Raw genomic sequence first — 23,731 nt, 5'->3', positions numbered from 1 at the left:
CAAAATCTGGAATTGCCAACATCCTCAAATGTCCAATTGGTTAGCTCCCAAAAAATTCGAGAACATCAACGCTCATAAAGAAGAAAAATAAAAAAAATTCAGATGGCCTGCTAATGATAGACCAAAACTCTAGTTTCTTCCAACATCTAAACCCTTAAGAATGAATCTGCAACCAGCTCTTCTGATAGCCAGGCGAGAAACTTAAAAAACTGAGCCTAAAAAATTGTTAACGAGTCTTCAGAGCCATATACATAAAGCTCAAAATCCTTTCCAAAAGCCAAAATCCTATGCATGTGCTGCGAGCATACTTCTTATAACAATAATTAGGTATATTCCATACATATGAACTCTTTTCTATTTAGAAGTGCAAAACAAACCCATTTTTTTCCTATTCTCAAGCATACATGGAGTGAGGTATAAATTATTACGTGCGGTCACCGGTCAGTCATAGGCGAATCAGGATGTGTCACATCACCATTTTGTTGTATATTGGACGATGCAACGCATCCTGATTCGCCTCCGGACATTCCAGAGACTGTACGGAGAAAATATATCTCATCCAACTATTCCTGGATCTTGCGGATTGCAGCTTGCAGCAAATATAGGAAAGGAAAGTTCTCAAACACAAGAGACAAGCACTGCTTCATTTAGGCAACTTCTCAAATACAAGAGATAAATGCATTCTGTTCGTCGCTCAATTATACTTGGAAAGAATTGGACGTCAAATACAAATATATTCTGCATTTCTCATATGAGTAGATCATAATGGTTGTTGCTGCTGTATAGTAATCTCACTGCCATCCTTGCCTTCCCTTTCTTAGGCTTCTTGAACTCAGAACCGTATTCAGCAATAGGAATGAAACCATTGCTTCCAGTAGCTGCTGAGTGCTGTCAACCAACAGTAAGGATTAATCAGTAGAAAATAAATAATGAAACTATTAGAAACCCAATATATATATTGAAAGAATACTGACAATGATTTATGCCTTAATTATACATATGATATGACAAAGATAATTGAAAATATGCACAGCACACGACTATGAAATGCCAATATAAATCAACTATCTCATTATGGAAAGCCTACCCAAATAATTGATACATTTTTAGATTCGACGAAAATATAAAATTAACGTTTCTTTGTGCTTTCACCATTAGCAAATTCATCAAAATATTGAAGTAATTTCATTTTCTACTAAGTCAATCGGAATGAATTTATATCTAATGAAATCAAGAACTAAAAATAAAATAACTGTTAATTTGATAGGTAGAAATAATTTTCATTAATAGTTAAATAAACTTGTTCGATTGATTTAACAGATTTAGGCATAATTTGTTTACTTCCATATTCAATAATCACTACATAAGTTTGATCAATCAACTATTCAACTACAATATGCAAAATTTGTTCAAGTTAACATCTAATAGTAAGTTCAATTCCTCATAGAGGCTCAGAACTATGATTTCTTCAGCAAGATTTGATTGACCACACATGAATTTTGAGTCTGCGTACTTTCAACAAGCTTTGAAGGAGAAGGTAATGAATTTTCTCTAAGTGTTTTTAATCACAAGTGTGACAATGCCAACAAAACATTGATAATGTGCCTGAACATCCAAAGATCTAATTAATCACTCAAGTACTATTTTTGGTATACTGTAACTCAATTTGTTTCAAATATCTTAGATAAGACCTTCAATGAAATAAATAATAGTAACAAAATAAACGAGAGGCATAGGATCTTTAAATGCAGGACTTCTAAGCCTATGATAATATTCATGCATATCATATTAACCTTATTCACAATGCTTACAATTTTCAAGTAGCTGATCCCAATATTTATTACATGACAAATAATCCTCTTTAAGTTTATGCTTTAAATTAGCTAATGCAAGTATAGTTTCATTTGCAATACTTCGCCAAAACAATTGAGCATGACCAAATAATTTTCATTTAACATATTCAAATCTTTCAAAATCAAAGAGTGGGTAATCTTCAAAAAAGTAATATAAATTATCAACCAAGCAAAAAAATTTATCAAAATTACAACTTTCATGGAATGTACATAAATAATTTAGTACTCGTGTAGTCATTTAGGGTTTAGAACCTGACTTCTTCCCCTTGCAGAGATGTTGGGGATGGATGAATTTAAAGAGCCGGAGGATGCTTTTTATGAGTTGTATAATTTGAATGTTAGTTGTATTGTTAAAAAAGTTTTTTTCTCATGGTGGTGGCAATCGTCGAAGGCGTAAATCGAGGAATAAGTAATTGTTGGTTATCTTGGAGGTTTTGTTGTTGGGCCTTTCACTTTTCATTTGTCTTCATTGTGTCTGTTTGGGGTCTGTGGCTTTTGTTTCCCGTTGGTTGGTTGTTTGGTGTGTTCGATTGCTAGTTGAATTGGTTCTTTTCTTATTCGTTTTGTTGTGGTTCCCTTTTCATGCTTGCATGGCATGTTGCATATTGTTTTGGTTGTGCTCAGGGGACGTAATGGGAGTACATCCTGCGGTGCTGGGTTGGTTGAGCATTTTTTGGCCTCTTTTACTTTCTTCCCCCGTGTTTTCTGCGGCACTTATGCAGCGAGCTGGATCTCTCTCTTCTGCAACTCTGTGCTCGGCTGTGCATTGTACTGGTTGCTGGTACAACACTTTTGGCTGGTTGCTTTGTTAGGCCCTTTTTTGTTTGTCTTTTAATTTTGGTTTATTGTAATAGGTAGGACCACTGACTCGTAGGTTTTTCTTCGATGTCTGTATTTCTAGAGAGCTTTGTGGTTCTTTAAGGACCTGTATTTATTATTTTATGGAACGCGTAGGACTTTCCGAGGGATTTCCAAAAAAAAAAATTTTTTTGAAAAAGCGTGAAGATGACCTACTTCATTTCATTCCTGGGCAAAATAGCATGAAATTTATGTTTATGCAATTAATCTCACCATGCAGATTATGAATCAAGATGGAAACTGACCTCATGTACAGGTATATACACCACGATTGGCTGATGGCATAGCCTTGACAGGACCTGAGAATGTTATAATGGTCAGAAAATGAGACTTATCAGGACAACTTTAACATAAAGTATACACAATACACAGATGAATAAAAACAGCAAAATAGGAAGCTCCAATGCCAGCAGTAATTGAAGAAATTTTTTATCATAAAAAAATGAGGCTGCAAATTGGTTGGAATTTCAAGTAGATGCAGCTGGAATTATTAGAACTTGAGAATTGGAAAATCCAATTATGAGTGTTTCATCACTAATATACGAAGTGCATTTTTTTTAATTAGGTGCAACGAAACCAATATTAAATTATGATCTGCACATACTGTTTTCTTTGAAGTTGATAAGCTGAAACTTCCAATCAATGACAACAAAATTGCACGGTCATTCTCAACGAATATATAATATCATTTAGCTCTTATTAAAGTTGGAGGGAGGATGATCAACATATCTCATTGGTTTGATAAATGCACAGGTGATGCATGAAAATTTATGTTTCAAATTTCCTGATGTAACTAGAATGATGCAATGAGTGTAATTGCGCAGAAGAAATTAAGCTTATTAAATTAAGGACCACTAAATATGCAAAAAATACTTTATTGAGATGCAAACAAAAAACTATGAGATTTAGAATCCAAATGATAATGCAATGAAACAATAAGTCAAAAAAGATTGAATTAAAATTCAAACCAATAAAATCAACAAGCAATTGAATGTTTTCTGATGCAATTAAAACTCCAATCGTATCAAAGTAAAATTAAGAACTATACTAAAACTATAAGAAGATATTGAGAAGAAATCAGATAAAGAAAAGATATAACCAAAGTGAAGAAAATTCATGCCTCATGTCAAAATAAGGAGATGACTTTGCTTAAAATTAGATAGTCAAACTTGTACCGCACTCAAAGAAATCATGCATAAAAAAAACACCAAGATTGAACTAGAATCAAAATTTCGTTGAATCAAATTTTGTTTAATTACATCCCCGAACTAACTATGTATAGATATCATATCATAAAGATGATTAATTCTCAAGAATGATAAGGCCACACATCAATAATTTAAAAGTAAATTGCACGCTTAAAAAAACACATGAAAAAAAAAGCCGACAAGAAGCCAGATACATAGGAAACACCATAGTAGGCAACAAAGGAATCACCGCATTCTACAGGAGCCAAACTGCCAAAGAAATTCCCAAGAGGTCTAAGAAAATCAGAATGTAACCAAAATTAGAGAAATGATAGGCGCACATGCAAAAGACCCGAATAAAAATCACAAAAATTATGCACAGATGTCACAAAAAAGAAATACCCACAAAATGGTCAATAATGATTAAAATTGCAACTTAGGATAGACCCAAGCCACTTAAATAGAATGAGAAGCCATGTAAACCAAAAAAAAAAAAAAGAACAGATTTCCTTCTCATACAAAACATCATCGGAAAGTCACAATGGCCAAAAATATGAAAATTACAATTGAAGCAACATGACTGGGGGGTACGGCTTGCCTGCATCAGATCCCCTCATCTAATATATTATGGGCATAAGCCACATAACAACACATCAGTATCATCAGTAAAGCAGTATTTGGGAAAAAGTGATCATATTTTGGCATAATTGAAGGAGCGTCTACGTATAGGATAGCAAATCATGAAGAAGCAGGCAGATTGACACAGGAGAGACGTGAAGTTTGAGATAGGGAATATGATTTATCTGAAGATCCGACCAAATAGATAGAAGAATTTGACTCAAAGAAGGAATGAGAAGCTCCCCCTAGCTATTTTGGGCCCAATGGGGTAGTGGAGCGCATTGGCGTAGTGGCATATAGCCTACAGTTGCACCGACCTCAGCCATCCATCTCATATTTCATGTATCGCAACTGAGACAAGCCAATGGAAACCACACACCCTCGCCCGCACTACCGGCCACACTATTAGAGGATATTGATGGTGCTGTTAGAACCACTAGAGGTGAAAGGGTTGCGCCAAGGAGACAAGAGATCAAGAAGTATGAGGCGATATGAGAGCCCTACAGTACCATCTAAAAGTAGCTTCTCTCTTTCCACCTTGAGGACAATGCGACTTTTTTAGAGGGGAGCATTGATGTAGCAGCTGGCAGCACAATTGCCAAGGTGGACAGCTGCCCAAGTGCCCATGTGGGGCCCATGACCTTCTTTATCATCTATAGGAGAAGAGGTTTTGGGAGGAACTCTTTGGGGAAGAAGTAAGGGGCATTTATTAGAGGATTTAGGGATGTTTAATGGGGGAGATTGTGGGGGGTTAAGGGTTTATGTTTGAATTTTATTTGCTGTAGCAATTTTTTAGGAGTTTTTGGGTTCGTAGTGTCTGCTAGGAATTGTGGGAGAGATGATTCACCTCTCGAACAGTGAATCAACTTGTATCTTGTTTTTCTTTGCTTGGAAATTAATAATTACATCCCCCTTGGTGTTATTTCTAGATATATTTGAAGTAAGTTTGTTATTTTTAATATTGTTGTGTGCTGCTTTGGTCATCAAATCCTATCATTGGTCATCAAATTTCAACAAATATGTCAATGCAATTCATGCATACATTGTTTGAGTGATTATGCAAGCAGATTAGGTGATGGGGACATCAGAGCATGAAAGGTTTATTAGAGGCGTGGCTGCTGATCTATGGCCACGATCGAGTCATTGTATTTTTGATTTATTTATGTTATTTTCTTATTTATATATTTTCTTATTTTCAGTGTAGTGTATTTGTTTTATGAAATTTCCAGTTGTACCCTTTTAGTGAGGGATGTCGTATGTAAGCCCCGAGGGCATTTTCATCTTTTATTTCTTGAGTCTCATGTACTAGGCTATTTATAGCCCTTTGCTTTATTTTTTTGAGGTAATGAATGATTGATCACAAATTTTCTTCACTTTGTTTGGAGTTCTCATGAGAGCTTGAGAGTGGAGTGAGATCCCTAGAAGAGGGAAGAATTGTGCATCACCCACCAACCTAGATAAGTCGGGTTCGTGGTTTTACTTCCCTATATTATTTTCTCTTCCCCTCTTCCACTAACCGCCGGCCTAGAACCTCCCCGAAACCCCTAAGTCGCAGGCCACCCTAACCCCCACTCCACCCATTGGCTAAAACCAACTTCCTCCACCACCAAGCCACCCACGATCAAACCCCAACCACCGGCCTCTCCTCTTGGTCCTCCCCACCATCATCAACTTGCCATTAAACCTTTCCTAAATTAACCTCTCATATTTTAGGTAACTCCATTCATGAGTAAATTCAAATTCATTTGAATTTAAAATAGTTACGTATAATATACTCTTTTTTTTGGTAACTTCCTAATTCATAGCTTATTTAAATTTCAAATTAAATTTGATGAAATCTTTCATTCTAAATTTAATTTCTTAATTTAATAAAGCATTGAATGCCTCCCCAATTCCCTCCTCCTACTCCCTATGCCGTCGGCCACATAGAGATCTCTTTTGAAATTGTTTCCTGAAATCACTTCACGCCATTTGGAAACAATTCAAAACTCCTCCTTTTCTTTTGGCTGAAATTCCCCTTGTTCCCACCGTCTTAAACCTTTCCAAAAACCACTCCTCCCAAGTTGGAATTAACCTCAAGCTCTCCCCCCTGCTGGCCGAAATCTCCCCCAAGGCTCCTATGTTGTTTTTCCATTACAAACCCCTCCCAAACCCTATCCCACGTTGGATTTCCTGCTCTCCAAAGCTGCTGCCAGAAAATTCCTGCAATGGTTCTTGGATTCTCATCAGCCAGAGGCTTCATACCTGCTACATAAAAGGGGCAGCTTGCTGTCCATCAGTTTCTGCTGGACTCGTTTCACTGTAGCACCTTCGGAGAAGTCTCTCCTTATCATCCAGCACTACTCACAGTTAAAACAGCGGCTTTTCGCATGGATGGCTGATCCGGAGACGGACTACAGGATTGCTTACGACGAACACGGATTCATGCACATTCTCCATTCAACTTTCTTTGACGTCAACCCGAGGATCGATCACACAGTTGAGGACTACCTAGAGCGTATCTTGGACTATTTGGATGAGGCTATTGACAAGCAAATGGAGATCGTCGAGTGGAGGCTTGTCGCCGGTCCTTAACAAAGGTTTTGCACTCTCCCTCTTCTCTTATTTCATGAGTCTAATTTTTCTTGTGGTTTGACTGTAATCGCGAAGGCCAATTGTCGCATGCTGCTGCTAAGCTTAGTAAACGTAGGTTTTTAAGTGTACTTCTTTGCTTACTAATTCTTATTGTTAGACTAGGGATTTTTACTGAAACTACTATTCCGACATGATGTTGTTTTCTAATTTATTTTAAAGTTTCAAATCTCTGGTTATGTGACTTAGCCTAAGCGGGTGTGATCCCTCTCTCGTTTTAATTCGTCGTTTTTAAGTGCTTGTTGTTTTCTTCATTATTCTCTAATCAAAAGTTGTACAAGATCTTACAAATCATCACATTCATACGTAGTCCTACATCATTAGGCCTATACTCAATATGAAGCTTAACAAAATTCATAGGCTTTTTAAGTTGAAATCTTGTGATAATCTAAACTGTAGTCATACTAATAGATCTATTGACAGATGAATTGTAGAAACTAAACCATAACTTATATCAAATCTAAGCTAGATGCATGGTCTTTTAGCAAGCAATGTAATAGATCACCCAAACTCACACTAAAACTTCAAGTCTGTTCATGAATTTATGACTGATAAGTAGTTGTGTTCCCATGTTTCAAGAAATAACTCAATGAATTTTACATCCCAACATTAGCTTTAGGCAACCTATGAACTAAAGCAAATTATTAAAAGCAAATTTAACAATGTGAGATTCATTAATAATTTTATGGCATGATATGAAATTAACAATTTTGGGAAAAAAAGAACTATCATTATAAAAATAGAATCATGCATTCTCAAATTTCCCGGTAAACATAATGCAAAATAATACTAAGGTTTCAACAAATTTTATACAAAATAGGGAGAAGTGTATAAAGCCCTATGTTGTGTTCCTCCTACCCTTCACAAACTAACAAATCCCACATGGTGAAACAAATGTGAAACCTCTCTCTTTAAACTTGACAAGTAATATCTGACAGACATTATTATATCCTTATCACTTTCGAAATAGGTAGCAACACCCCAGCATATAACACTAAAATAAGAAAATTCCTCAAATATAAATTAAGAATATAAAAATGAGTATCGTGAATAAATAATCATCTTTAATCATATAACCATTCTTAAGAATTGATGAATTGTTTTTTAAATTATGATAAATCACACTAAAGTCCTTACAAGTGGCATAATCTTTTTTATTGAGCAAAGCCAATCATTTTAATGTACACTGCATATAAAATTCTCCATATCAGCCAATTGTTTAGAAACAGAAGATTATTCATCTAAACACCCAATCCAATTAGCATGTCTAAATCACAACTTCTTTTGGGAACTCAAATATTTCAAAAATAACATCATCAATAAAGAAAAGTTTGTAAAACAACATAAAACTCTCTATCATAATATGAATATCTTTGTTTTGCTACATTCAATATCTAAATAATGAATGCAAATTGGATGCCCCTTCTGGCTTAAAATTCCTCCAATACTTGCATCGAAAATTTTAAGAAGTATTGTAGAAAATTAATCAAGCAAAAAAAAAATGTAATTAACTAAGTATTTTTTAATTCCATGCCATTCAATTAATTTAGATAAATTTTTAACTCATTTTTTAAACTTCTCTCCATTTTTCTAATTTTCAATGACAAATTAATACTCTATAATGCCAAAAAATGTAACACATTAGGAAAAGTTATAAGCGTCATCTTAATATTACATTGTTCAATTCAAAAGACTAAGCCGGGGAGAAAAAGGATAAAGATTCAGCATGATTTCAATTTTTTTATTTATTCTGTTTCGCCGGATTTTTATGCAAAATTCGTCTAAAATTCTGCTCAAATTTTGCAAGGTAATAAACACCCCCAAAATCAAAATTAATGTTAGAAAATAAAAATGATAAGGATAAAAAAATTTAATAAAACCTTGAAAAGGGAAAAAATTAAATAGCAATTTAATAAAAAATTAAATGAAATAGAAAATTGACTTACTAAACTATCGCTTTATTTATTAAAATTGAAAAAAAAAAGGAATGAACAGGCTATGAAAAATTAAGTAAATAAGAAAACGAAAAAAAAATAAAAAATTAAAAGATAATTTAGTAAATAATTACTTTAAAACTTCAAATAAATACAAAATTAACGAATTACCTCTAAAACACTTTAAAAAGGAATGCAGAATCACTAGTACCACTACAGCTCGCTCTACTAACTCTGTTGACCCTAAGTATTGAGGAAATGACTGACATAAGGGGCTACTTATAGCACCCAAAACGACCACTCGTGACAGAAGATAAATTTGCATTTTCTATAGTAAACGCAAATTAAATTTGTATTCCTCAATCGAAATAAAGAGCCTGTGATCGCGCAGCAAATTTGCATAGCATTCTCGTGACAAAATGCATATAAAATTTTGAGTTTTCTTAAGAAAACACAAAAAAAAAAAAATAGTTTTCTTAAAAAACGCAAATTTTTTTTTAATGTAAAATATTTTGGCATAAATTTTTCCTTAATTATATATATAGCTTAATTAACTTTCTACGATGCTGCTTCTTGAAATTTAGCTGGAGGTAGGTGTGCCCACATGACTGTTCCTAGAAGAACCGGATAAAAGATCTCAAAAGGTGACACCGAGATAGGGACTGAAATTACAGCTTAGGATAGAGCCAAGCCACTTAAACCAAATAAGAAGCCGTCCAAATTAGAAAACATTTAAACAATTTAATCATGTCCAAATAACTAAAATTTAAACAATAAATTAACTACCAAATAATAAAACTAAATAAACTTTGCTTGGCCATTTATTTATTTGCTTAACATTTCTTTTGAATGTAAACAATGAGATTTTCATCAATAAGCTTGAACTGTTTGGCAGAAGAAAAATCAGCATTTATGTCTGCAAAATCAGTTTGATCTATCCTTGTACTGGTTATATGATTATATCCACAGATTGTATTCATTTTTGGTAATTATTAATTACCGCAACAAAATTACTTCTCTAGTCACCCAGAAAAAATTGCATAAGCTCCAAACAATCAGGAAAATGTATGAACTTTTCTACAAAATGTCTTTTGAGATTAAACCCAAAATGAGTAAAATATATATATATATGTATATATAGAATATATTTACCAATAGCTCTGACTCTCCACCCCAGAAGCCAGATCGTCCAATCCGTTGGCAATATCTGCATTATAAAAGTTGAACAAAACGTCATAGAAAGTAATCTTCAAAACATGTATAAACACTAGAGCATTCCGACTGTTTCAACCTACCGTTTTAAGGACTCGTCTATAGTAATTGCTACAAGTGCTTCTTCATATTGAAGTCGTTCTTCACCATTGTCGCACATCACCTCCTTGACGGCCATTCGCAATTCATCTGCATAGCAAACTAAGTTAGCATATACATAGAAAAATGCATTTTGTTGTATGTATGAATAGGTGAGTTGAGATAACTAATACGAAGTTCAACCGAATGATAAGATTCGTGAAAAGCTGCAGCTAAAATGCTATAGTGCAAAATACCAAGTAGTAAGTAACATCAACCTATTAGTTAAGAAGCATATGGCAATGGAACTGATTCAGAATATTGTGTGATAAACCACTGAACTGAAAGATTGTAGATTCTCTCCTCCAACTCTTTTAGTATTATGTGTTCTCCGATTAGTGACTATCCGTTAGAAATGTGTGATCTCAAATTTGTTAAGCTCAAGGAGGTGTGATGATGCGGACATCAGACCCTTAATGTTCCATCAGGGACGTGGCCGATGATCGATGGCTATGATGACGCCTTTTTTATTTCATTTATATGTGATGCATTTATTTATTTACTATTTTTTTTTTTCATTTAAGCCCTTGCTTAAGGGATTAGTTCTTTGTAAGCCCCGAGGGCATTGTTGTCTTTTATTTTCCCTTATTATATTTGTCATTTAAATCCCTCCTCTTATTGGAGAAGGGCTAATGATGATTAATATGAAATTTTCAGCTTGTGCTTATGGATCTCTTTGTGAGTTCTAGGTTTTCTTTCTTTGGATGATCTCTTAGTGAGTTCGTGAGAGGAGAGGCCCAAGTGGGGCAAAAGCAATACCCGTCAATCTTGGTGGATTCCAAGGTTCGCGGTTTTCTTATCTTTCTTTTTCTTTTAATTTTTTTCTTGCATTGAATTCCCTCCACTTTCATTCCGCCACCAAAATACCCCTTGATCCCCACCAAATTCCCCCTCCACATTTCCACCCGCCGGCCTAGCTCCTAGCCACCTCCACCCAAAGCCAAACCCGCATCTTCCTCTTGCCGCCGCCCCCACCAAGACCCCTTTTCCATTGGGATGATGATCTCAATCATCATGCTATCTTCCAAATTTAGTTGGGTTTGAGAGGGAAAATTGGAGTCAATTTGAAATTCAAATTTTGAATTTCAAAACTTTTCCAATTTTGGAAATTCCTAATTAGGAAAGTACTTAAATCCGCATCATGATGAAATTCAAATTCAAATGGATTTCATCATAAGCTTTCCTAAATCCTATTTGCTAATTTGGAAATTCCTCAATGGCTCCCACACTCCTCCCCTCTCTCTACATGCTGCCGGCCTCACCATGAGTGGAGCCCCATTCAAGCCCATTAATTAAGGCATTGATTACAACTTAATTTGAATTCAAATTTCAAATTAATTTCCTCACCGCCGGCCTCACCACCTCTCCTCACATTGGATCCCCACATTAAATTTCTCATTCAATACCTTCCATATTTGGCCATAGCATTTTTGGGAAGAATTCAAATTCAAATCGAATTGATTTGAATTTCAAATTTATTTCCAGTTAGCCCAAGCCATTTAGGAAAGCAATTCAATCTAATAAAATCTGAGATTAATTTCAGATTTTAATCCCCCATCGTCATTAATGCCGTGGACCACATACAACGAATTTAGACATAAATTTCCCCCTCTCTCTCATGGCCGGCCTACCCCTCATTAATTTCTCCTTAATTCTTGCCTCAATCAATTATCATTCAATCCCCCAAATTATGCCCAATTGAAATTCAAATTATAGCTGATTTGAATTAGCCCTTAGACCTCTCTCTTTTCTCCAAACGGAACAAGAGAGCCTAAAATCTTCCTAACGGGATTGCTGTCCAGAAGTTCAAAGAATTGGTAAACTGTTGTCCACTGAATTCTGCACATCCCCACCAGCTAGTCAGCCCCAAAACTCAACCCCCTTACTGTCCAGACATCTTCCTTGTTGTTGTTTCACGTATCAAGCACCTGCAACCTGCTGTTTAGAAGATCCGGAACGTGTACTTGCTGTCCAACTGATCGGATAAGTCCCCGTCCACGCGTCAGATTGCTGATCACACCTTCAAGAAGGTTCGTGGATGCCACCTACCTCCTTCCAAGCCTTCCTATGACCACCAGAGCCTCGTATACTTCATACTTCGGATAAACTCGACCTCCGACTCTTTTAGCCTCTTAGTTTATTTCTCCCATGTGGTTATATTTTGATTCACAAAGATGTTGTTGGTCCCTCCGCTAAAGCCTAGTAATAGGAAGAGTTGAGTGAAGGGTTCATTATAGTAGCTAGTCTTAATGTTAACGAAGGGATTTATTGTTGAGACCATTCACAAATGCAAAAGTGGATTAAATTGATTGATTTTTATGCTCTTAACTTCTATACACGTAATTTAACCAACTTTATTTATCACTTTAATATTTCATTTTATCGTTCAAACCAACATGAGATCTTGCTTATTATTGTTCTTTAAAACTAAACGTGCAAGCGTCCTTAAGCATCTCATCTTCCCATGATTGTTCTACATCATCTGATCTCCGGCATAAAATTGAAGTAAACAAAGTAAATGAGTGATTGAAGTCCAAACATGTGAATGCATCAAAGCATGATTTCTAGTACTTAAAAATGTTTGTCCACCTTAATACCAACCAAACGTGGTGATGCGGTGCATCATAGTTATTTTATACCTTAGGGAATATCTTATCTTTACTGTAGTTCATGTTAGCTCCACTTCTTTAGTTTGCCTTTTGTGGTTTTACCTCTTTGTTTTCTAGAACATCCATTACAATTATATATACAAATGTTGTGAGGAAGAGGGGATAGATAAATATTATATGATCTTTTAAGCCTTAGAGCTCGTGTTTGTTCCCTAGATTGGATGTTCCTTATAGCAGATCTGTTTCTTCCGCCGATCCACTACATCAGTTTGTATCATAGCCTGGAGCTTGTGAAGAATGACGGGTTGCCGAAGAAAATGGGTGGACGATGATCGAAGTTGAAGAAAATGGGTGGATAATGATCGAAGTTGAAGAAAATGGGCGATCGACGAAGATCGATGCCGAATAAAATGGGCGGTCGATGACGATGAACGCCCAAGAAGATGGGCGGTCGATGACTATTCTCCGCTCCAACTTCCACTCCAATGGCAAGATTCGTAGCCCGACCAGCGGCCCTCCGCCAATGCTTCATGCGATCGCAAATAGATCTGCAATTAGACTATCCTTCGCTCTAACTTCCACTCTAATGGCGAGATCCTCTGCCCGACCATGCAGTCCGCAACCATTCCATGGCTGTCGTCCGCGACTCTCCTCCACTCCAGCAAGCCATATCCCGATCAGATCCGCTCCCGCACGACTTGCCACTCTCGGCTCCGTCACTCCCACCTCCACCTCCGTTGGCAACTTCTGCGTGACACCGCTCATCAAATCGAACTCCTTCGTTTCCGCATATGATCGCGACTTCACCTAAATCGAGCCCGATCATCCTGCTCCCGCCACACATGTGACGCACAATTCCACGGCTAGCATCCAAACCGCTCTCCCACAGCTCGACCCCAATTCCGCCTATGCTTCGTCTCACGACCAACCCACAATCCTGCTTCGTCTCGCGACCAGCCAGCGATTCTGATTCGCTCTAGAGTGATTCTGACCCCATCTAGCGCGACCCAGACCTGATCATGTGCTTCCGGCCGCGGGACCGATGTCGTCACCTGCAATTCCACAATGAATCTGCGTCCAACTACACTTTGAAGAAATCCATTGAAGAGTGGAGGGAAAGAAGCACATTCATCACCATTGCCAACGTCAAAACTAAGTTTGAATCTAATGATGAGTAGGAGGTGCTACATGCACCTCCATTCTCTTGACCGACTGGAGTTCTGCAAAGAGAACTCTCATCATGATTGGATTGTTTTTTGGAACTATCTACCTGTTCATGTTGGTTTGCTTGAAAGAGTTTGGAGATCAGGTGTCATGCTCTGTTTGTCCTATATTCCTAGTAAGGAGAGCAATGATACAAAGAAACAACTTGTCGGTATCGATAAGTTAATTGAATTTGTTGTGATGTCTCTTGGAAGACATAGTGAGGAACGTAAATTGGCTGTGGCACTTTCGCAGGAGTTATCAAGAACTGAGCTGATTCACAATAAGATTGGCAAGGCCCGTGGCTGCATTTTTCTTTTGGTGAATTCTACGAATAATGGTAATCAGGCTGCAAGTAATGCGACACAACTATTGGAGAATCTTTCTTATCTCGATGAAAATGTTGTGAAAATGGCAAAGGCAAACTATTTTAAGCCACTATTCCGATGTCTTGGATCAGGAAATGACGATGTGAAGAGGATCATGGTGATGACCTTAGCTGAAATTGAGCTGCCTGGTCAAAGTAAAGCAGCTCTTTTTAGAGATAGTGCGCTGGACATCCCTCTTCGTCTGGTTAAACATAGTGATCCAGATATCAAAACAATGGCTGTTAAGTCACTTCAAAGCCTGTCAAGCTTACCTGAAAATGGTGTGAAAATGATTGGCAAAGGCGCAGTATCTCCACTTCTTCACCTTTTATGTCGCCACCACTATTCTACATATCATATATTAAGTGAACTTGCGGCCACTATGATTATGAACATTGTTTCATCTGCAGTAGATCTGAAAGATGATGAATCTTTAATACTTTTGAAATCTGATGATGACATAGTTTGGCTATTCTCTTTAGTTAACTTGACATTTCCAAGCATACAACGAGTATTCTTCGAGCTTTCTATGCCTTATGCCATCTAACTTCCACTGAAGATATAAAATATTAAGCTCAAACAGTGTAATGCTATTGAAGCATTGATTCCACATAGCCAAAACAATAATATATTAGTAAGGCTCAATGCCACCAAGCTATTATCTTGCTAGACAGAAAATGTAGATGCCAGTGTAATAGCAGATAGCAGTTGCTTGCAAACCTTGCAATCCATCATTAAAACATCCAAAGATGATGAAGAGATAACTGCTTCAATGGGCATTATTTCTAGCCTTCCAGCTGACTGCATACAAATCATTCAATGGCTTCTTGAAGGGAATGGATTTGCAGCCATCATTCCGTTTTTAAGAAGTGCTAAGCTTGGTGGTTCATCCGAGAATGAAATTATAGAAAATGCTGCCAAAGCTTTGTGCCATTTTACAATACCTACGAATTCTGAATGCCAGAAGAAAGCAGTGCAGGCTGGTGTGATCTCAGATCTTGTCCACTTGTTGGAATGTGGCACTTCTTTATCGAAGAGATATGTAGCAATTTCATTGGCACAATTTTCCGAGAACTCTTTTAAGCTGACCAAACTAGTGGAGAAGCCCTTGGGCTTCTTTTGTTGTGCAGCAGTACCTGAAGAAGTCTGTAAAGTACATAATGGTGTTTTCTCTGTAGAACAATCATTTTGTCTCTTAGAAAGTAGAAGTTGTTTCTGCCACTTGTTAGATTACTTTATGAGCCTGATATAACAGTAAATGAAGATGCTTTAATAGCTCTTTCAACACTCAATGTGGATGAGAGACTGCAGAGTGGGAGAAAACTACACTATCAGATGAAAGGAATTGCTCCTACCATAAAGCTGCTAAATTCTCAATCTCCTGATGTTCAAGTAAAAGCTGTTCTTGTTTTGGAATGGATTTTTCATCTTGAGGAATATCATAAGTGCTTTCTTCTAGTTTGTGATCATCTAAATAAGCTTGTGGACATACATCGAAGACGCAGAATCTTTGATCCAGGGATCAGGTTACGATTTTTTACATCTATCTCCCTCCCAATGATGCGCCTCAACGGAGTCCAACTCTTTTGACTCAAGAGGAATATGATATGGTGCATCATAGTTATTTTATACCTTAGGGAATATTTTATCTTTATTGTAGTTCATGTTAGCTCCACTTCTTTAGTTTACCTTTTGTGGTTTTACCTTTTTGTTTTCTAGATCATTCCATTACAATTATATATATATACATATATATATATATATATATATATATGATGTAAAGAGGAAGAGGGGATAGATGAATATTATATGATCTTTTAAACCATAGAGCTTGCGTTTGTTCCCTATATTGGGTGTTCCTTCTAATAGATCCACTTCTTCCGCCGATCCACTACATCACTTGAGATAAGCCAATTGGATTTCCTTGATAATTCAATTGACTTTGTTAGACTTGAAGGGAGAGTGAGGATAGAATAAGCAAGTCATAAAGTATATATTACTATTATACCTTAGAGCTTGTGTTTGTTCCATGTAATGGGTGTTCCTTCTAACATATCCACTTCTTCCGCCGATCCACTACATCACTTGGGGTAAGCCAATTGGATTTCCTTGATAATTCAATTGACTTTGTTAGCTTCTTGTAGCTAACCTTGGTCATGTTGATGGCTCTTCCTTGGATTTCGTTATTTATGGCTTAGGCTACCAAATTTAGGCTATGTAAGTCTTTAGGTTTTTAGACTAGGGAGAGCGTGGATAGAATAAGCAAGTCATCAAGTATCTATTACTAAATGATTACAATTTCCTCTACATATAGTGTGCACGGGATAGGAAGCAACGACATAAGCAATGTACCACTTAAGAGTGAAATCATAACGCCAAAAGAAGAGAGGATGCTAAGATGACCACTCAAGACTCTTGGAATGGAAATGACCTTGATTGCAAGTCCTCTTAATATGCTTTATTGTAGACTCACACCCCTAGCCTCTAGGACTCCATGTTCAACAACTCACCTTTGGTGGTCAAGGTCATCAACCACCAAAAGAGCTTGCTCCTCATTAGTCGATCTTCTTAAAGCCTCTTTATTTGAAACATCATCGCTATCGTCAACAAGTTTCTAAGCTTAAAACAAACAAACCAACCTTCAAATGACAATAATCCTTTTGCTTGTTCAAACTCAAAACAACTTATGCTTGTTGGAACTCCACACAACATATCAGTATCAAAGATTTCCTTTGGCAACCAACCGCAACAAAGCTTCATCGGCTAGCCACCTCACACTGTCGCCATTGTCGTTGTCCATTCATTGATTGCAAATAGCTTCAAACTCCAAAGTCTATTGCAGTTCTTGCTTCCTCGAGCCTTCATAGTCCTTAGAGGCCAACAAACAACACTAACTACTATGAATGCCACTATTGAACTATTGTGACTCCCTCCCATCATGAACTGCCATCAAGAAACCCAAGCAAGAACCTTCACTTCCAATCATTCTTATTCACCAACAAGTACACCTACTTCCTTTTACAGATTTAATAAGTCGATGTGTCAGCTCCGAAAATTTTATGTTTGGGTTGTCCCAACTTTTTCGCGCTTATGTAGGGAGAGTTTTAATGGAACAAGCTTTGGGGAAAATTTCGGAAGACAGATTAGATAGAGATAAAACAGTATACAAATATTAAGTTCTCATATGCGAGGACCGTAAGATTTGAGTTCAAGTTTCTAATAGGCACAAGCCCCTATAATTAATTGCCCCTCCTGATAATGGGAGAGCAATTTCGATTAATCCTAGAATTAGATATGCACTTAGTACTCGATGTACAGTAGCAGCTGATTTAAATATTTAGGATTAGAAATTTATCACCACGCACTTAAAACAAATCGTGGGAGGAATGATAACGAACATGATCAAGATCACATGGGCTCATCATCCCAAGAAATCATGATCCATAATCTACTTAGGCAGAGGAGGTAGTCAACCAAATCTAACAGCGAAGGTTCCCTGTCGATAGTCACAAGTTGCTTTGTATGAGAGTAACTTGTGGATCTATAGTGAATATTTATCTAAGACAAATTAAAACAACCTTAGCTAACAGAGAGTTTTTTACCCTATTGACTATACCTTATGATTCATCACACAAGAGTGATAGCTATTGGAGAACATATGATCTCTAGTCGTTAGGCCAAATCACTAGATTAGAGGGCTTCAATCATAATCATTTACCATGTAGAGCCATCGGGCCAAACCACTACTTCTGTGGAGTCGTTAGGCCAAACCACCGATTAGAGGACCATGGTCATATTGTTTATTATGCAGAGTCGTTGAGTCAAACCACTGATTTTGTGGAGCTATTAGTACAAAGCACTGATTAGAGAACACATGTCACGTCCTTACTGACAGGGGATTGTTTGAGAATCAATGAGTCAAATCACTTATTAGGGGTAGACTTGACTGAACATTCATTTTTTGTGAGATAAAATTTTAAAAAATGAGATAATGTGCACATTACAACAATAAACAACCATGCAAATAATTGAATGCGAGTATTTTTAAAGCCCTACATGAATAAAAAATATGAATGTAAACCTTAGTGTGCCGCATTGAGAAGTGTCATTGCCTCAAGAAGCGTGCAACAACCTAATGAAGCATGCCACATTGGGAAGCCCACGACTTCCATAAAAAGCCTAAAGCGACTCCAAATGGCGCACTATTATTTTAAAAAGTGAGAAAATCTAATGTAAATTAAAGACGTGCGAACATGCAATGCAAATGCACCAAAATTGATGCAACCTAAGAACAAACTTTGCTCTACAAATGCAAATAAAAACATACTTTCTTTTTCATTCACATAAACCTTAAATAACACAAACAAAACAATAAAACAATACTAGCACCACTTACAACTCATAATAAAATAATATACAACACAACTTACAATAGTTTTAGAGAAGAAAGATAAAGGTAGAATGGGAACCATAGAGAGAAGAATAGATCGAAGTCCAAGACGAAATATATAAATGATAGGAAGAAGAAAATAGCTCGCAAGACCAGCAGGTTTTGATTGATCACATTCCAAAAATTCTTCAAAGTCTTTCTCTCACAAAGAAAATCAGCTCCAATTTATAGAAGAAATAAGAGTGAATATCATTTAATATATCACATAAATGTGCCCACAAAACAGTGACCACCAAAATAACCCACATTTTGAAGCCTACTGCATAGGAATCAGTAAAGAGGAAACTGAGCAATCACAGCAGGGAAAACGAGCAGCCAACAACAAAAAAATAGCAGGACAGTGGCATGGGAAAAAATTGCAAGCATGGGGAAAAACTACAGCACTTAAGGAAGATCAAACAGCAACAAGTATACGAGAAAACAACAGAGAAAATGAGTGGAAAACATGAAAACTGGGAGATAACTGGGAAACCAAGGGGCCAACAAGGAAAACGAAATTCAACAAAAAAAAACTGAAAAGTTATTGGGGAAAGAAGGCTAGAAACACAAGTAGAAAATAAAAAAAAAATGTAAAATGGCAATACTTGACTGCATCAAAAATGTGTGCAAGTGCATTACATGAGCACACCAAAAGTCATGTCAACACAGACAAAGCTTACGTATGCATCATCCAGCTGCACCAAAAAGCATTTAAGTGCATAGTGCAAATGCATCAAGAAGCATACACGTTATTTAAAGATAAATTTAAATTATATGCATGTGTTATGACCGCTGCATTAAACTCCTAAACTGAAGATTTAATAAGGTGATGCACCTTGGATGTAAAAACAACAAATAAAAAGAGAAGAATAGTGTAGGAACACCAAGATAGGGCCTATTTTCTTATTTCTTCTTCATTTTTTAGCTTTGGTTTTATCCTTGTATGAATTTTAATAGTCTTACTTTGAGTTTTTATGATCTAACTCTTTGATGTTAATAAGTTACTTATTATTTCATATTTCTCATTAATTTAATGGTTTAATTCTGAGGCTTGGGCCTCAAAAAGCCTTGAGGCTTACGTCTCATCACACAAAAAGAAAACTCCTCAAACCCAATTGCGTAATTTCAAACTGTGGGCGAATCTCTAACTTGTTGCCTCCTTATGCATTCACACAAGATCAGGTCACAAGCATCATTCAACTTCAACTTTGTAGACGCACGAGAACGATGGTCATTGTTATAGTGCCACATGAGCTCTCTAAAAAAGATGACAATAAGTTCAATTCACAAACTTCAACATCAAAATTGATATCAATCAAGCTCAACAAATTTTTCATCAATTGAGCTTGTTGATATGCATTATTGCGAAAGCACCTTCATCAATCCTCAAATTGAAATTTTCATCATTAAATACCCCTTATTTATAATTGAATGCTTCACATATATTTTTGGCTGACCTTTTATCACACTAGCTATGGCCTTCTCATGCAGTATGTTAAAGATAACACTTCTTCTCAATCTCAGAAATACAACTCCAAACATCTATATGTCCAAGATATCCCAATCTTTTTTATTCGTGGCTTGCGGCCTATCTCCAATAGATATAAATATTTTTTTCTAGTGCATTGAACCTTGGTCCATATCTTGTAGTATATAAAATCCTTAACATTAAACTTTTTCATCTTGACCACGCCATCCTTGGATACTATTGGTCCTACCTTTCCAGTGTAACTCCAAAGCCTAGCTCTAACACTAGTTATTAGGAATAACTAAATGCCCATGTGGTGGTTCAACAACATTAGCATACATTCGCAACCAGATGGATAAATTTTCAATATATCCAGAAATAAGTATGATGATACAATATTTGCTCACCCAAATATTTTTCTCTCTTTATTTTATCTCACTAGCAATATAACGAATATACAAGAGGCTCTGGATATGGCCTACCATTTGATAATTTAAAAACATATTAATGTAGAAATATCAAGTGAGGGTCCTTCACCCACAAGCTTAAAATTTTGGGTTGAAAATAGATTTGGCTATCAAAATATCTAGCCTAACTTCAGTATCCTTTTAAGTTCACTTACTAACAAATAGTATCATAGAGGATGGTTAAGATCGAGTGGTTCATGCAATTTATGAATCTCAAATGTCATGGCCAACTTTTATTATGGTTGAACAAAGTTCAAAAGTAAGTAACTAATGACATCATCATTACCTAAGTAGACTCTTAGTTCAAAATATTTGATGGTGTTGAAAAGTTTTCATTTGAGGGGTTTTAAGGCCTAACCCTTAAAAAAAATCATGGCCAACTTTTATTATGGTTGAACAAAGTAAAATAGTAAGTGACTAATGAAGTCTTCGTTAGCTAAGTAGCCTCTTAATTCAAAATGTTTGATATTGTTAAAAAACTTTCATTTGAGGGGTAGTGATGCCTAAATGAAGAGTTCTCATGTGAGGGGGAGACTCTAATGCAAGACTCTCTCACATCAAATAGCTGAAAAAAAAAAAATATGGTGGTGTGAAATACTAAATGAATAACTTTCACTTGTAGGCTTAATCTTTTGACTTAATAACATATGTGACCCCTGGAGTGTCCAACCAACTATGATGCCCCTTCAGTTCACTTCCTAAAAATTGTTTGCATGATCTAAATTCAATAATAAAAATAAAATATTCCTTAATAAAGCACAAAATAAAAAACCATATCCTCAGTGATTTCTTAAATTATAGTTATTTCTGCCGTACTACCTGCATCCTCAGTTTCTTGGTTCATATTAAGCTTCAAACCTTTGTTTCTTGCCATTCCCTTCACCTGAAAATATCATCTAATCAGGATTATAAATCATTCAAACAAAGCCATATTGAGCATTGCAAGGCATTTTTACAGTGTAGAGAAGCTTGATACAGATAGGCAATAATCAATTTGATCCAAGTTTTATCAAATACTGCTAAATTCAGATTTACTTACTTTAAGGAAGATTTATAAACCCCTCACAAACCCTTTGACAAATTTCAGTTCAAAACTCACCGAATTCTCAATTAAACCAGGCAACCTAATAGTCCCTTTAAATGAACAAAAAAGGGACATATATCAGATTTCTTCAAATACAATGTTCACACGTTTCTAAAACACTTGTTCTTCTGGATTAAATGTCAACAAAATTCGATGAATGATGTAGATCATGCGATGGTAATTGCATAAACTAATTATAAATAGAAGTGCTAAATGCATAAAATATTGGAAATATGAATCCATACTTTTTGAATCCGAATAAACAAGAGGCAGTAATGCAAAAATCTATGAAGGGATCAAGATTATTTTCTTTACTTACCAGTGCGCGGAACATGCAGCGGCCATCACCAGTGACCTTTTGTACCGAGTAATGTTCCACTTTCTTCAATGCCGGCGATATCCCATTCCTTTAAAACAAAAACAGGAAAAAGAAAAGCGAAATTGTTATTTGCTCACTTCCAAACAATTCAGTTACCATATATAACATAACTATAGTATCATACAATGAGGAGCCAATTCTAGCGAAGAACCTCGGCCCATAAGGCAACGGCAAAATCGAAAGGCTTGCGAGTTCAAACTTCGCACTTCCATCCCTCAACTGCTGTAGAAGAGCCTCTGCGGACGAGAAAGAAGAACGATGGATAGGAAAAGGAAGAAGTAACATTAAACGTGATAAAAATACTTGCGTAGAAGAACTAGAGCGTCAGCGTTACCGTTCGAGGGTCTCCGTTCTACCGCCATGGTTTCTGCCGGCGGAGAAGTAGATGCAGTAGATATACCCGCGCAAATTAACATCGGCTAGGTCTCACCTGGGGAGATGGGGCCAGAGGTGTCAATATTTTACAAAACTTAGAAAAATCTATTTGAATCTAATCGAAATTTCATGTTCGGGTTCAGGTTAGGAACTTTTATTTGGTCGGTCACAGCACGTAGCTCTAGGTTCGGCCGCTAGTAGAATCGTGCCACGAGTTCTTACTATTTATCGTGCGCCCCGAAATTCCGACCCGGAACGGACCTAGGATGGCTCGGTATTTCTCGATTTTGCTAGGTATTGCTCGGTATTACTTGGTATTGCTAGGTATTGGTCGATTTTGCTTGGCAATAACCAATACCGAGCAAATACCGAGTAATACCGAGCAAATACCGAGTAGCACCGAGTTTTTGTACAACTCGGTACAACTCGGTATTACTCGGTATTTGCTCTGTATTGGTCTTCACAGAGCCGTATTTCTCATTATTGTCATGCAATACCTAGCAAATATCGAGTAATACCGAGTTGTACTGAGTTGTACCGAGTTTTTGTACAACTAGGTATTACTCGGTATTTGCTCGGTATTGGTCTTCACAGAGCGGTATTTCTCGTTATTGTCATGCAATACCTAGCAATACCGAGCAATACCGAGCAAATACCGAGTAATACCTCGCAATACGCGAACATAGCATTCCCGGGTTTTGGTCCGGGTCAAGTCGTCGGGCCGCGCAGTAGAAAGTAAGAGCACGTTGGGACATGTTATTGGCGACCGAACATAGCTCTACGTCCGGTCAGATGACGTAATAATTGTTCTCAGGTTAGAGATTTCAATTCGTTTATAAAATTAGGTCAAATTTGGATTGGCCTGGAAATCTGAATCAACCATATTTGACTCATTTTTAATTAATTTATGAGAATTTT

At 36.5% G+C, this 23,731-nt stretch overlaps 1 protein-coding gene across 1 annotated transcript; it reads right to left on the bottom strand.

Annotated features, from left to right (window-relative positions):
* Positions 1–288: 288 nt before the first annotated feature.
* LOC110105889 (OTU domain-containing protein At3g57810) lies at positions 289–22,929 on the bottom strand. The gene is made up of 8 exons (XM_020835568.2): positions 22,773–22,929; positions 22,563–22,674; positions 22,379–22,466; positions 21,795–21,858; positions 10,377–10,482; positions 10,234–10,288; positions 2,957–3,010; positions 289–888 (listed from the first exon to the last, which is right to left on the bottom strand). The coding sequence occupies exons 1-8, from the start codon at positions 22,852–22,854 to the stop codon at positions 748–750; spliced, it is 702 nt and encodes a 233-aa protein (XP_020691227.1). The 5' UTR covers positions 22,855–22,929; the 3' UTR covers positions 289–747.
* Positions 22,930–23,731: the final 802 nt, after the last annotated feature.

The sequence above is a fragment of the Dendrobium catenatum genome, unplaced genomic scaffold (genome assembly GCF_001605985.2).
Source record: "Dendrobium catenatum unplaced genomic scaffold, ASM160598v2 fragScaff_scaffold_862, whole genome shotgun sequence".
NCBI lineage: Eukaryota > Viridiplantae > Streptophyta > Magnoliopsida > Asparagales > Orchidaceae > Dendrobium > Dendrobium catenatum.
This window is presented reverse-complemented; position numbering and strand designations above follow the sequence as displayed.

What these genes read in the sequence shown, in the direction of transcription:
- LOC110105889 (XM_020835568.2), bottom strand. Translation starts at nt 22,854, where the DNA reads ATGTTAATTTGCGCGGGTATATCTACTGCATCTACTTCTCCGCCGGCA. An exon ending in GCTAGAATTGGCTCCTCATT is followed by an intron (nt 22,467 to 22,562) that starts GTATGATACTAT and finishes TTTGTTTTAAAG; the next exon opens with GAATGGGATATCGCCGGCAT. An exon ending in GCTGCATGTTCCGCGCACTG is followed by an intron (nt 21,859 to 22,378) that starts GTAAGTAAAGAA and finishes TGATATTTTCAG; the next exon opens with GTGAAGGGAATGGCAAGAAA.